The sequence below is a fragment of the Homalodisca vitripennis genome, chromosome 5 (genome assembly GCF_021130785.1).
Source record: "Homalodisca vitripennis isolate AUS2020 chromosome 5, UT_GWSS_2.1, whole genome shotgun sequence".
Classification (NCBI taxonomy): domain Eukaryota; kingdom Metazoa; phylum Arthropoda; class Insecta; order Hemiptera; family Cicadellidae; genus Homalodisca; species Homalodisca vitripennis.
Genome location: NC_060211.1, coordinates 58,347,775 through 58,363,621, shown reverse-complemented (window position 1 = coordinate 58,363,621; position 15,847 = coordinate 58,347,775). Strand labels below are relative to the sequence as shown.

General features: G+C 32.9%; 1 protein-coding gene across 1 annotated transcript in view; it reads right to left on the bottom strand.

Annotated features, from left to right (window-relative positions):
- LOC124362265 (cadherin-99C-like) overlaps positions 1–15,847 on the bottom strand; it is a 190,061-nt gene that overhangs the window by 25,528 nt on the left and 148,686 nt on the right. The window contains 9 exon segments of the mRNA XM_046816618.1: positions 478–594; positions 2,773–2,907; positions 6,858–7,067; positions 7,944–8,117; positions 9,392–9,676; positions 10,268–10,408; positions 10,634–10,786; positions 12,298–12,612; positions 13,848–13,985. Coding sequence (XP_046672574.1) covers positions 478–594; positions 2,773–2,907; positions 6,858–7,067; positions 7,944–8,117; positions 9,392–9,676; positions 10,268–10,408; positions 10,634–10,786; positions 12,298–12,612; positions 13,848–13,985 — 1,668 coding nt within the window.

Sequence of the window (15,847 nt, the reverse complement as noted above, 5' to 3'; positions counted from 1 at the left end):
CACAAATCAGGCGGAAAGCGCGCGCAATCAGATTGGAAATATTTGCGCGCGCGCATGCGCGTAAACTGACGGCGCAATAGAGCACAATTAAACTGAATATGGAAACAATATGATATATCCCAATCTTCAAGGGGGGGTTTGAACCCCCAAAACCCCCCCCATGCACACGGGCCTGTACTTTGATGATGTATCTTAATAACAAAACATATAAGGTTATAATATTAAATTGTACGATATATGCGTTTTAGCCTATAATTATTGTTTCATCCTTTTTGTAAGTACAGATCTTAATTTTAAACAAACATGTCTTTTACTGTTTATATAACATAATCATAAATGATTATCAACTTTTGTAATGGAGTATTACAGTTTCCTTATACAGTTTTAAAAGCTTTGATTTACATTTTAAATGGGTAGTTTTATTTCAAATCATAACACAAGCAGGCGTAACACACAGCCCAAGAGTAAGAAACTTACCTCATACTCATTGTCAGGTTCTTTTCTGAAGTCCTCTTTAACCCGAAGTTCTCCATTGTCAGGATTAATTTCAAAAAATCTTTTTGCTTCTCCTCTCCCAACAATATCATAATGAACCTAAAAATAAAATAAAAAAATTAAGTTAAACATCAGCCTTTTATTTATTCTTTTTTAAAATCATACTATGCTAAAAACTTAACTATAGACTAATAAAGTGAAATTATTGCAGATTATCCAAAAATCATTAAACTTTATAAAGCTCACCAAGTAGTAAGAAGATTAAAATACATTAAAATCAAACTCCATTAAAGTTTTCGTCTTAAAAATCATTATTTCTTAATGAATTTGAACTTTGGATTCCAGTTTCACGCAAAGGTTCTGTCACAGTTGTTTCAGAACATTAAACTGTGCAACCTTCTTTATGCTAAAGATGATTCTATTACATATGCAGTCTAATGAGGGTGAATCACATATATGTTATACCTCCCATGTAACAAACATTTGTTCTTCTACAAAATGTCATCATTTATTGACACATTCTTACCACTGAATTGGAATTTATGAAGTGCTGTCATCAGAGACTAAAATTGATGAGACTAAAGTAACCAATTGAAGAGGAATGTTTTAACATTATTGTCAAAGTGATGGTATCTCAATTCTTCTTTGTGTGACCTAAACATAAGGAGGTGGCATGCCTACAAGTGACATGCACTGTAGGGTGCATGTCCAGCTATTTTGAGTCAATGCAGCTGTAAGTAGCCAAGTGTTGTTATGGAGCAGAATTGCACTCTGAATAGACATATTTTACCTTTTTGCCAGTAGTCCAGTTTCAAGGCATTAACAGTTGGCATTAGTATGGAGCATTAATAGTATGACATTAATGGGGGAAAGAAATCAATGGTCTTATGTGTTTCTATGTTATGTATAAATCCGTTATAACTGTTGTAGTGGAAAATAAATGGTATTGACTTATTTCTTTTGAAAACGTCCACAGTGCTTTATTCTGGTAAATTGAAACATGATTACAATGTAGAGTATAGAGAAATGTGACTGGTAATCGTAGATTCTAGCTCCTCCTCTCAGTTTTTGAATAAGTGCAGATGGAAGCTGCTACTTCATTACAGGTACCTAATATGACTTTTTGGAAAATATGGGGAGAGAAACCCATTTTTAAATGTAAACCCTCTCATCTAAGATTTTAAAGCGCTTGATAAAATAACAAACGTGAAAAACTATGTCTCTATAACTATGACAACCAAAATGGTGGAACATCAAATAAGGTTAACTTCCAACTAAGATACACAATTTCCAGTCTAATTTATCCTTAAATGCATTATTTTAGGCCCTAACATCTGAAGTATCAATATTAGTGGCACTTATTGACAAGTTGAGAAGGTGGAGCAAGAATTTTATTTTGCGTATAACATTCAGTAACATTGCTACCTGAACTCAGGCAGTATATATCAGGTTAAAAAAACAATTCTTAAATATTAAATTTAACAAACTTATTTACTTGACACGTTTGCTGTGGCTGACTTCCCCTTCAGTCATATGCTGCTGCTCACCAAAACTGCTGGCTGGCAGTCAATTGTATCAAAATATAGAGCTATGATTTTTGCTCTGGTACATGCTGGAATCTAATGGCAGATGTAAGAAACTTTTCAAACGTGTTCTAGATGAGGTATATTACATTTCTGTTCCATCAGTTTGGACTTAGGGCAACCCTAGTGGCTGTCCAGGCAATCATAGCATATTTCATTACTTTGCCACTGCTTCATGTTGTCATCAGTTTATAATGTAGATATTATGAGCTTTATATATTAAATAATGTTTTTAAGATTTTTATATATTTTTAATCAAATTTAAAAATAAAGGAGGATCTGTGAAGAGATTGTGCATAATGTTCCATGTGTTGTTGATCGCCCGGGCAGTCACAGTGAAAAGAAACACAACTTAATCAGAATAGTGCACAGCACTACATTTTATAAGGTTTTCTGTTTCTGGTCTTTGAGAAGCTTAGATGATGGTATACAAAAGTTATTTATAAAAAATGTAGTTAAAATGTTGTCCTGATTTAGGTGCGGCAAACTGGTTGGGTAGTCTTATTTAATCTAAAATTACTTATTTAATCAGAGTGAACAAAAATAACACACATATAATAAAATCTAGGAGATATAATTTTTCAGCATATTGGTTATATCATTGGGCAATTTTGCTGGAGAAAACGTGTTAAAATTGTATTAAGCAAATATGCAAGTTATGGAAAACATTTAAAAGATCAATGGAACAACTTACAATGTTATTTGGAGCTGTACCATCTGCATCTGAGGCTGTCAGTGTTGTGACCAGAGCCCCAATCTCAGTGTCATCATTTAGAACAATTGGTTTAGTCAGAATCGTTAAAAACACAGGAGGTATGTCGTTTTGATCCTGCAAGGAATAAAAACAATATTTAGTTATAAATGTGTTTAGTACATAGTACACCATTCTGAGTATGTTAGGCATAATATTTATACATGCAGTAAAAGTATTGTTCTTTCCTGCAAGTTTTAGTTATAATAGGATAGCATTTACCTTACATTACACCACTCAATTTTGAAAGCGTACTAGAAGATATATTTATCTGTTCAATAATTTGTGGATGTTTCATAATATTTTATTAAATTAATTTTATAGTGATTAAAAATCTTTTTAAGCTTTGAAACATACTAGAATTACTTTTTTGAAAGCAGATATTTAACCCTTTGCGATCGGATGCAGTATGTAATAGTATGTCCTCTACGATCGCGTGGCCAGTGTGACGGGCCACAGCCATCTGCGCATCAAGTCGTATTAGTTTTCACTTGAGTTGTCCCCGGCTCTCGGATGGCCAGTGAGACTGGCCAACATAGAATTCCTTCAACGGTCGGATGGCCAGTGCCACTGACCAAGAAATACATTCTGCATTTGGAAATACTGTATCAGTGTTTAGATGGCTATAAAGTGCTGAAACCTATCGAGTAAACATTGAACTAAATGAAACATCTGTTTCATTACATTTAACCATCTTGGATTTGAGGAATACTAGAAATAAACAGGTGTTTGTCTGGTACCATTTGACAGTGGGAGCATTTCAGATTTGTTGAAGTGTCGTAAATATTGTGATTAACCTAGTTTACTTGTTATTGTGTTAGATATCGTGCAGTTATTTATATTTAGATAAAATGCAATTTATTAACAGTTGTCAATATGGGATAAACCTTTAGTCCCTGACGATTTTGAAGAGATACTGTTTAATGAAAATAGTGATGTTGACTAAAATCATGACAGTGATGTACAGTCTAATTTCAGTGGTGATTTTGATAACTATGTAACTGTTGAAGAACTATTTGAAGAAGATTCAGATTATATTGAACATAATGATGAAGTAGACCAGACCAGACAATGCAAATATAGTAGGCCTAGATGAGACAGACAATGGAAAATATAGTAGGCCTAGGACGTGGCTAGAGAATGGAAAGAATGGTCTGAAGGTGATGGAAACTTTTACAAATTTATTTGGACACAGGTTAGTGGTTTTCAACTTGCAGGTAATGAGAAACCTTCAACCCCTTTAGAGTTTTTTTCCAGCTTTTCTTTACTGATAGCCTATTGATAGAAATCGTAAAAGAAACAAAACAGATATGCTATTGAAAAAATTCTGAAAAAAAACACCTTTACAAAAGAAATCAGTATGGTGGTCATGGGTAGAACTAGCACTTTCAGAATTGAAAGCTTTCCTTGGAGTTATTATAAATATGGGAATGAACGGCAAAAACCAGAAAATGGCTGGACTACTTTTCCACAAATTGGGTAGACTACCAACCATTTTTTAAGGATGTTTTAAGTAAGGAAAGATTCTTACAAATATTCTGGAATTTGCACATATGCCGACCTCCTTCTGGTCCTGTCGCTGGGACATTTGACTCGTTCCGGTTAAGGTAAGAAATGTTTCTGCGTATCTGGATAAAAAGTTCAGAGGAAATATTATGTCCCACAAAAAGAAGTCAGTGTTGATGAAAGCACCATAGGCTTCAAAGGACATATAGTCTTTAAAGTCTACAATAAAGACAAGCCGATTAAATGGGGGGGATTAAGGTGTTTGTGTTGTCTGAGTCCTCAACTGGATATATCTGCGCTATTGAGCCATACTTTGGTAAAACAACAACTGACCGCTTGAATAGGCCCAGATTTAGGAGTTACAAGCCCCATTGTCCTACATCTTGTAGCTAAGCTTAAGGAATCTTATGGCAACATTGAGGGCCTCCACGTCTTCACTGGACAGGTGGTATACAAATATGGATCTGGCAGCAGAACTTTAGAGTGGAATGTTTATCTAACAGGTACTGTAATGTTAAACAGAAATGGCCTACCCGCAATTGTGAAACCACAAAGAAAAAATGCCAAAAAAAACAGACTCAGAAGCTTAAACTGAAACAAGGGGACATAAAAACCTTCAGGAAAGATGAAAAGTTTTCTCTGTTACTGTGGAAAAGACAAAAAGATAGTGTCAATGCTAAGTACACTGTATGGTGATAACACTACCGTGGCAGTTTAGGCGGACAGCAAAAAGATAACGTAGTACAAGAGGTGATAAAAACCGACTGTAGTTTGCAATTTATAACAAGTACATGGGGGGAGTTGATCTTGCGGACCACTACATATCATCATACTCTTTTACCAGGAAGTCGATCAAGTGGTGGAGGAAAGTTTTCTTCTGGTTGTTGGAAACCGCCATCGTCAACTCATTTGTACTTTACAATGCCAATCAAGACCAACAACATCAAGTTAGACAGAGAAGTTACAGAAAAATGTTGATCACAGAATTAGTCGGGGAAGTGCGGAATATGAAGAAAAGAGGAAGAAAGACCGTCTAACAGTGTAGATGATGAAAGACTTAACGGAAAATTTACATTACCCTATCCTCTACAGACTGGCAAAAACCAAGGACTGCTCTGTTTGCAGTGACAGAAGGCCGGGGGATGCAAAGAAAAAAACGAACAAATTTTCTTTTGCAAAACATGCTCCAAACAATCCAGGGCTCCATATCGGCGAGTGTGTTTTGAGAAATACCACTCAAGCAAAAAGTTAAAAGAACAATGAAACTAAAGTCGGGCCACAGTGATAGCATAAGTAGCAATATAAAGTTTTAATTTCTTTCATTATTCAATAAGTATCTAATTCCAATTTCAAATTAATGTAAACCAAATGTATTATTATAATTCCATTAATGTGTGTCTGTATAAGCAATAAAAACAATTGCAGTAATAGTAATATTAGTTTTTTAAAAGAACAATGAAATCAAAGTCGGTCATAGTGATTGTATAAGTAGCAATATAAAGTTTTAAATTTTCATTATTCTATAAGTATGTAATTTATTGCCACTTTCAAATGTAAACCAAATGTTATATTATAATTCCATTATTGTGTGTTTGTATAAGCAATAAAACAATTGCAATAAAGTAATATTAGTTTTTAAAAGAACAATGAAATCAAAGTCGGCCACAGTGATAGCATAAGTAGCAATATAAAGTTTTAATTTCTTTCATTATTCAATAAGTATCTAATTCCAATTTCAAATTACTGTAAACTAAATGTATATTATAATTTCCATTAATGTGTGTCTGTATAAGCAATAAAACAATTGCAGTAAAGTAATATTAGTTTTTTAAAGAACAATGAAATCAAAAGTCGGCCATAGTGATTGTATAAGTAGCAATATAAGGTTTTAATTTTATTATTCTATAAGTATGTAATTATTGCACTTTCAAATGCAAACCAAATGTATATTATAATTCCATTATTGTGTGTCTGTATAAGCAATATAAAACAATTGCTATAAAGTAGTTGGTTTTTAATTATTTAAATTTTAAATCCCACATGTAAACATTGCAGGTTTTACTACGAAATAATTCCGAGTTGGAGGAGGAAGGCCGCTACGATTGAATAACAGCTGACGCAGAGATCGCCGTGGGCAGTAAACACTGGCCACCCGAGCGGCGAGGACAACTCATGTAGTAGTTATTTCTGAGCTGTCTTAGAGTAAAAACTTGGCCAGTCTGACTGGCCATCCGATCGCAAAGGGTTAAATCATTCTTCAGATAATTAAACATTCTATCGTTATCATACAAGTTGCTTCATGTATCTTTGTTCAGATCACTATGCTGTGTTTTTAGAATAGTAGTTGCAACTCATTTTGACGTCAAATATGCATCAGAAAGCTTGTCTTAGTTGTCTTAGTGTCACTACTGGATTGATCCATCATTTGGAAACTTTACCTAATGTAATAGATTAGACAATATAGACTTTTATAAGAAGCATTTAAAACTGAACATATAAAAAGATAGCTCCTAATACTGTACCTCAACAGTAACCAGGACTTTTGTAGTTGCTCCAGGTCTCAGACTGGGATTCTCTTCTGTACCAATTACAAGTGCATACTGGTTCTCGGTTTCATAATCCAAACCTCTTGCTGTCCTGATCTCACCAGTTGTTGGATCAATCTTGAAGAGGTCCAGAGGTCCTTGTTTGATGACATAGGTTACTTTTTTGTTTGTGTCTGGATCCTCTGCCTAAAAATTAATAACCAATTACCGATTAACTTTTTGTTAACAAAGAGTTAGTGTTTTCAGTGTTAATAATATTACAGCATTACAGTGAAATTTTTCAACTCAAGGTTTTCATAATTAAGTCTTTAAGGTTCAGTAAATGTTTGTTAGACTTTAGAGAAATCTTCCCTAAGTAATCATGTTCATGACAGAATTTCCAGAAAATTTTTGTATTTTTTCATTTATGAAATCCAGACATTTAAACCGAACCCCGCTCAAAAGTATATATAAAAGGTAGGCCTATTTCCAAAGTAAGGCTAAAACACCAAGATCTTCTTTGGAACGAAATTAGAAATAAAATCCTATAAACACCCATTCTAAATTGCTTCATTTAATGTCTGGATTTTTTCTGAATGGTATAATCAAAAACATGTGAGTGTAATGATTTTGAATTTGCTGTGAATATCTATCTTACCATAACAACATTTAATGATAAAAATAAAACTACCGTATTAAATATATAAAACCATTGCTATCAATGTTATTACCCCATAAAAATAGACATTATGTGAGGATGATAGGATTTCAGGACACAGCGTTTTGAGGATTGAAATCTATCCTTTTTTTTTAGGGATTTTTCATAGATTTCAATCCTCAAAACATTGCGTTATATATTTTGTAACATATAATGATGGCAAATGTTCAAAACCCTATTATCCTTTCAACGTTCCATCATCAATAATACACTTTAAACAAAGAATAAATTAGGTTGTAATATTTCATGATGGTATTACATTATATTTCAACAGGATATTTTTATTTATTTATTTTTTTTATTTCAGAAGGGATATTTTGATGTGTAATCTAACCTTAATACCTTATTTTTAAACTATAAGGTACCTTCACTTGTGCAACGACGAAGTTAGCAACATTTTCGGGAACAGTTGCGTTGTAAACAGTCTTTGGAAAGATTGGCATTTCATCTTCTACATCAGTGACATGAACAGTAACTGTGGCAGTGGCAATTCTTGGATCTGGAGCGCCATCTTGGGCTGTCACCACAAATTTGTATTCCTGAAATCAGTCAAAAACAATAATGATTGAGGAGCATAATACACAAGAGACATGTGTTACACACTTCCTTACAAAGAAACAAATTGAGCACCTACTTTATGCTGCTATACTGTTGTAACTCAGGTGTTGTTACTACACAATCATGTCTAGGATTAAATATTATGTACAATTACTGTAACCACTAAATTTTACTGAACATATAAACCAACCAGATTGTTGTCACAATTTATTAGTTTCCTGAGGATCATTGCTTTATATTGAAGCACTTTAATACAAAGACATCTAAGTTTACTTTATAAAAATATTTCATACCTATATTAGGTATTTCAATGTTTTCATCTGTTTTCACTCAACACCAGTTTAATATAATTACTGACATCGATTTTAAAACTACAGTATCACTATCTACTTGTTTTATTTTTTTTCTTTAGTTTTGTGCCCAAAATTCAAGTACGTACTCAAGGATTTCAATGAGTTATGTTCACAACAAATACCAAGCAATACCAAAATGGATTTAGACAAATCCATTTTGTTCACACAATTCTATTTGTACAGAAAACTATTTTGATTCTCATAATACCAATTCCATACCTAGTAAATTAAACCTAATAGGATTTTTTGATATTTTCCATCGTTACATGCTACAAAATATTAATTTTTTCAGATGAAATGCCATGATGCTGCAGGAAGTACCGACATTGATTTTCTTGTTAGTGTCCCACTTTTGCCTGCACTGGTGTGACATGTGTTTGTGGTGTACTCTTGACATCTTGTGCTCGCGACTTGTGCTTTTCACTTGCATCCTGTACAGCGAAAATGTCTTGTTTCGTTTTCTCCTACCTGCACTGCAATCAGTTTTCGAGTACCATTAATATTTCTTTTCTCTTTTTTTCATTTTATGCTTTTTTAGTGGCAGTCCATTACTGCATTTTCTAATTTTTATTTACTAATTACCTTCTGACCTAATGAAGATGATAGATTTCAATGCTTGGAATGTTCAGTATTATAGATTTTTGCAGCATGTAATGGTGAAGAATATCTGAAATCCTATAATCATTTCATACCTTCGATCGTCAGTAACAAATTTTAAACAAAAAATAAAAGTTAGTGTACTTCTGGAGTAGTAAAGTAAAATATTAAATAACCGTTGCCTATTACGGTGCATTTTATAATGCATGCTGGAAACTTGTATGTATTAATAGAAACAAAAAAAATGTATTTAAATACATAAAACTTACCTTTAAGTTAAGAACTGTCAGTGTGTGGTTACTTACCTTAACTTTTTCATAGTCGAGAGCAGTGTTGGTAGTAATATTTCCGGTAATCGTATCAATGGTAAAAGGTACATCTGTGGGAAGAGAGTAGGTGACATTGGCATTGATTCCTTCATCGTTATCTTTAGCTCTTACTTGACCCACAAACAGTTTATCCACACCTTCTCTCACAGTGAACTCATATGGCAAGTCTTCAAACTCAGGGTTTTTGTCATTGATGTCACTCACTATAATGTTCACTGTCGCAGTACTAGAGAGCCCACCTTCATCTTCCGCTTTTATAAGCTGCAACATAACAATTTAATTTTAAATGTTTAGAAAAATCTTAACCGTAGAAATTTACGTAATGAATATGGATATAATGTGACTTTTAAAAATAAGTGACTCAAAAGAGGAATAAGATCATGTGATGTTTAATTTTATATTGTTATAAATTTACAATAGCTCATGACTGTATGGGCCTTTTTAACACACATTGTTGAAACAGTGACAGCCTGGCTCTCGATTCAGATACAGCCGAACTACATACCCCATTGACTGATGTCAGACTGAAAAACTTACTGGACCAGACTTAGTGTGAACTATTCCACTTAATAACATTGCTCTCGGTATTGCAACCTGATCCAGCTCCAGTTAGCTAATGTGTGCCAAAACGCCATAAATAAATTATAAGTAGAGGGGGTTCATTTTTATATTACTCTAAATTTGTATTGTGTATTTCCTCTAATGTACCTTTAGTCCAATGAGTACCAAATACTCCTCGAACTAACTACAACATAGTAAATATTAAAGAGTCACAAATTAGAATAAAGAATATTAATTAATTGTACCCAGTTTTAAATTGATTATAACATTGAACTAAATGACAAAACTTACCATCTGATATCTTGTCAGATCTTCTCTGTCTAGTTTCCTTATCACAGTAATAACTCCAGTCTTATCATTGATGGCAAATTGGCGCAGATCGTTTCCAGAGACTATAGAATAAGTAACTGGCTCGTTTTCCGGATCAGTAGCCTGAAATAGAACATTAAACTGAATAGAAGAAATATATTTTTAGTTTATAAGTCTAAATAATAATACAGCAAAATTAAATTGCATTAAAGTGAACTTTACAAGTAGTAAATTAACTTCAGTACAGTTATAACCTTGATAATTAAGCAAAAAAACATCTGACCAACATCTTACTTTTTCAGTTCACACCAAACTATGCATCCATCACTATAGACCTTTTTAACTTACCACCACATGAAGCACAGTCGAATTGATGGGAGCCCCTTCACTGATAGTGACCTGGTAAGAAGTCTCTTGAAACACAGGACTCCTGGTGTTGGGACCTGGTACTACTGTCACCTCCACGATCGTCTGACTGGACTTGCCCCCACTGTCGGTGGCCTGAGATACAACAAACTAATTATTTCAGGAAGTAAGTCCAATTTAACTATTAATTCATTATCAGACCACTAATTCAGTATAATCAAAATGTTATTGTTTTAAATAGTGGAGGAGAAAATTATGTATAGTGAAATGAATTTTACTGATATAATCAAGTGTACTTTCAAATATTAAAAATTTATGAAATCAATCAGTTACAGAAGATATACTTGACTAATCTGTTACTAGGTTGATCTGATACCAAATAAGCCAATCAAATACGAAATGGGTGTAACCAGTTTAGAAAAGGATAACAGCTGCAAAACTTACTTTAGCTGCTTTAAAATGTCAATGTCACAAAACAATTACTCTTCTACTCTTTCTATTAATGAAGTATACTTTAAAAATGAGATCTTTGGATTCTTTTTGTTTAGTAACAAATATAGGAATGAAATTACCGCAACATTCAGAACTTTATTTGTAATGCAAAAAGTGAAGAAATAAGTGAGTAAAATGACCTGGGATCGGCCCACAAATTAGGAAGGAATTCTCCATATTTTGGTTTTAAAAAAACGAACTAACCAGTACTGTTATAAAGTAGGCCTTTACAGTTATGATATACTCAGACATGAACTATTTAAAATTTTTCTCAATCTTTAAATTTTTTATAGAATAAAACTTTAAAAATACGTACCTATGTGTAGTCAAGAATCGTTAGCTAGCGTCTTCTAGTAAAATTTCTAGGTTTCTATCCCTTCTATAACTTCGGTGTATAAGGCCACCACATCATTTGTCTTATTTGTACAGTCAATGTTTAGAGAAGAATTATAGGCTAATTAAAAATTGAGTACTTTACTTAAAAATTACTTGAAAATAAAGCTTATCGATAGGTTTCAGCACTCACCATTCATTATAAAACAAAGAGAATATTAGAAAATAACTGTTATGTTTAGTGGCCAGTGGTGCTGGAATTTTTAGCTATGGACGTATTATATCTTGGCCAGTACAGCTGGATATACAAGCTGAGATAACATTATGGCAAAAATTTATCTGCACTTCCATCAAAATAGGGGCCAATAGAGCTGGCCATACAAGTTCCAAGGACAAATTATAAATACAGCCTTCGAGTGCATAGGAGAGTTAACCCCTACACAAATCTCTAAACCAAGAAAGGTCAGACAGTATTAACACCATATTTTATAAAAATAAAAATCAGAGCTGTAGGAAATATGCAAAGTCAGTTAGTCCTACCACTTCTCACATGTGATTTAGAAGGTGTTAGGTAACTTTGTAACTTTCAATTACATGCCTAAAATGCATTTCTTTCTATTATTTCTATCCTCATATTCTAAATAGTTTTTTTTGCCTTTTTCCTACCAACAAGAAAAAAGGCAAGCCAAAATGTTTAATAAAGTAGGGTACGTTGCTATAAAAATATTTAACAGTTAATTTATACAGTGAGTATATTCTATTAGTGTTTTGCACTACTTATTAATAATACTGTGTGAAGACTTGGCTTGAGACAAATATACCTGTACAGTGATGCTGTACTGCTCTCCAGCGTTCAGCTTGCCATTTGCCTCAATAGCTCCAGACTGTGGATCAATTTTAAACTTGTTCCGTCCATTGTTGGATATATGGTAGATGCTATACGAAATCTTGGCGTTTTCACCGAGATCGTTATCAGTCGCTTCCACTTTAACAACCTGGCGACGGCCCTCTCCTGCTTGGATTGTGATGGGTGGAATCATCGGTAAGTGTGGAGCATTGTCGTTGACATCAATCAGCGCAACGGTGAAAGTCACAGGAGCACTTGCAGCAGTGCCATGACTTTCTCGAGCCACAACCTAGAAATTTGATTTTTTAAGTGAACAATAGTGTGTTATTATGATATGATCTACTTCAAGAACACAATGCCAACAATCTAATTCCATACAATTTTATAAAGATTAATATCCTATGACTTCACTGAATGTTGTAACACAAATATATAGGAATCCATGAAGACAATAAAATTAGCACACTCTTATTATTTACTTTAAATTGCAGTTGAAGTCAGCAATATAAAAAGAGAATGATGTTTAAATTGTATATTACATTATATGCTACTGATCAATATACAATTGTTTCCCCTATAAACATGAGCTTGCAAATGGAATCTCTCATCTTTGAGCTAGAGTTCTACAATTTAAGGAGCTCTAGGAGTTGTTTGGAATAGTTTCAGCTAACCCAATAGTGTAACTGTATACTTACATCTTAGTTCTCTATAGTGATTGTATCTAACGGCAAATGATAGGACTAATCTATGTGTAAGAGTTGGAGTGCTTTTAATTGCAAGTGGTCTGTGGACTGGCTGTTCGCATGCATGTCATATTCATGCATACCTACAAATCCATCCACACAAGGATGAATTATACATTCTTTTCTAATAATACAATTACTTTATTTTGAGCATCATTTTGGGGGTTTAATGCATAATATTAATTAGTTTTTCTACCTGTTTAGACCTAAATTATGCTATTACTATACTATCAAACAAAATAAACAAGTAGTTGATTTTGTTTTATTGGTGTCAAGACTAATATAATATTTCTTTCAGCAATTTTTCATCATAAGTAATTTTTACTAAAAATGTTGTATATCACTTCATTGTTGTATAAAAATATGCAACAGAAAACAAACATTTTTAACTTTTCTTAGTACCATACAAAATATTTCAAGTCTTGTTAAATATTTTTAAAACAAGTTTATTTTAGTAGGTATGTAAACATACTAGAACAGTTTTAAAACAAAATTAACTAATTTATTTAACACTTATATTTTCTTTGTATTTAGATCAGAAACAAGAAAACAGTCAGCCCTCCAAATAAGAAAATAATCTTTTTGCAAATTAACAAACGAAAAATGAAGTTTTACCTAAAAAGTGAATTATTGACATGACACCAAAAATAGATGGCAAATAGGTGGAGTGGAATGGGTAAGAGCAAGGGATTATGGGCAAAAGAACTTCAAGTAACTTATATTTAAAAACAGTACATAGAAATAATTGCAGTATATTTTAGGACTTGCTAATCATTATTACCTGAAACCTGAATTTCCCTGGACTTGGTGGATCTCTGTCTAAATTTTCTTCTCCCACGACAAGGTATCCTTCTTCATCAATGTGGAAGAAGTTTGTTGTTACTTCAAAATCATAAGAAGGCTTGGGATCATCAGGGCCCTGAACATCAAGATATACATATTTCAGTATTATGTAAATGGTCCTTGGATTCAATCTTTTGTGGTTGATGTCAAGGTTGGGCTGCGGTTGACTTTATCATATGACGCTTTAAACTTAAGAGACTTTCGTTCCCCAAAATCATCCATACTATAAGTTCTCTAATGGCTATAGGCATCTGACGTGAGCATTCACATAAACAAGGACAAGGCTATTTTACTGTAATCAGTTTCAATCATAAATCAGAGTACACGGACGTTGAAAAGTAAAAATCTACATCATCAATAAATCCATTAATAGTTAGGTTCATGTTAAGTACGGTACATGATGCAGATACAGTTATTAAGGAGGCTTAACGGACGGATGAGTCATAACCGAGTCAAGAATGCTGTGATTTGTAAAGTCAGCCTTAGCCCACTTCCAAACTCAATGACTGATAAGTGGAGGGGCACTTTGTATTGAACACTTTAAGCTAGGTGTAGAAAAAAGTAGAGACATAACTATGAATATTATTAGTTAAGGTGACATATGTCTACATCTTATGAAATACAACCATACACATACTTGGTAACCCTTAAGTACTAACGCAGGGTATTTTCAGACCCCCACCTTGGTAAATCTAGAGACAACCGGAAGGGGTTAGTTGCAATGCTGCACTTCTCTGTAGTTCTAAGTTAACTCATGGCTGACATATTAAAGAGGTTTCCGTCAGTTCACATCAATCCGCTGTAGTAACAAGAGGGTTTGAAATGCCCTGAGGTTTCATGAGATCCCCGCACCAGCATCTGTGTTTTGTTGCCGTTTGAACTTCTCCATAAAATTAATTATCGTGGTAAAGTGAGTTTCATGTTTTTATTTGCTATTTTTTTAGTTTACAGTTTTAATAATGGATTCTGAAGAGAAGAAATTAAGGCAGAATCGGCCAATATCTCTTAAGATATATGGTATAAAGTTCATAACTTTCTTACTGAACCGGAACCATTCATGATTGTATTAGTGCTTCTAACAACAAAACATATTCTATTGCAAATGACAATAAGGAAGGAAATTGAATTTGCAATGGTAAAGCCATAAGCTGTGGAGCAACCTGCTATTACTCATATTCCAAAATATATCTGGCAGTCTGCAAAGAAGATTGTACAAGTCCCAATGCAGGAAGAAAACACCAACAAAGCAAATGTAAAAAGAAGGAAAGTTTAATATGTAGTGTGCCCAAATAACAGGGTAATAAAAATAAGTGCTTCCTGTGCAAAAATCTAGTAGACCAATATATATATATATAAAGCACATGGAAACTGTTTGTAAAGAGTGCTAGAAACCCAAACCTCAATATCAGAAGAATAATGACTGATTGTATAAATTTTCTGTAACAAAGCATAACAAAAAATTTTTTTTTTTTTTTGTAATTCTGTTTATTTTTTATATTTCATATTTTTCTTTTAATTATAAGCATTGAATTTCGTAAAATAAACAAATGTATATGAAAATAAATGTGTGTTATGTTTTTTTAAACACCAGAGGCATATTTTAAGTTTACGAGAGTTAGGTAATTTTTAAGTAAGCGTAATAACAAATGTACATAAAAAATGTACATTTTTTATAAGCAAATAAAAAATGTTAAAAAAAATAAATTGTTAGCTTAAATGTAAAGATTTATAAGATTACAAAGCTTGTATGGTATCATCTTATTTATGTAAACCAATTATTTAAAACTTTTACTTTTTTACACAAATTTAAAGAATTGGAAAAAATGCAGGTAATATATATGACATTCTGGTAAAAATACCTCAGTAACAGTGATGCAAAAAAAATAACAGTGATCCAACCTACAATATGATACAATCACATTAAGTGTTGGTACGTTT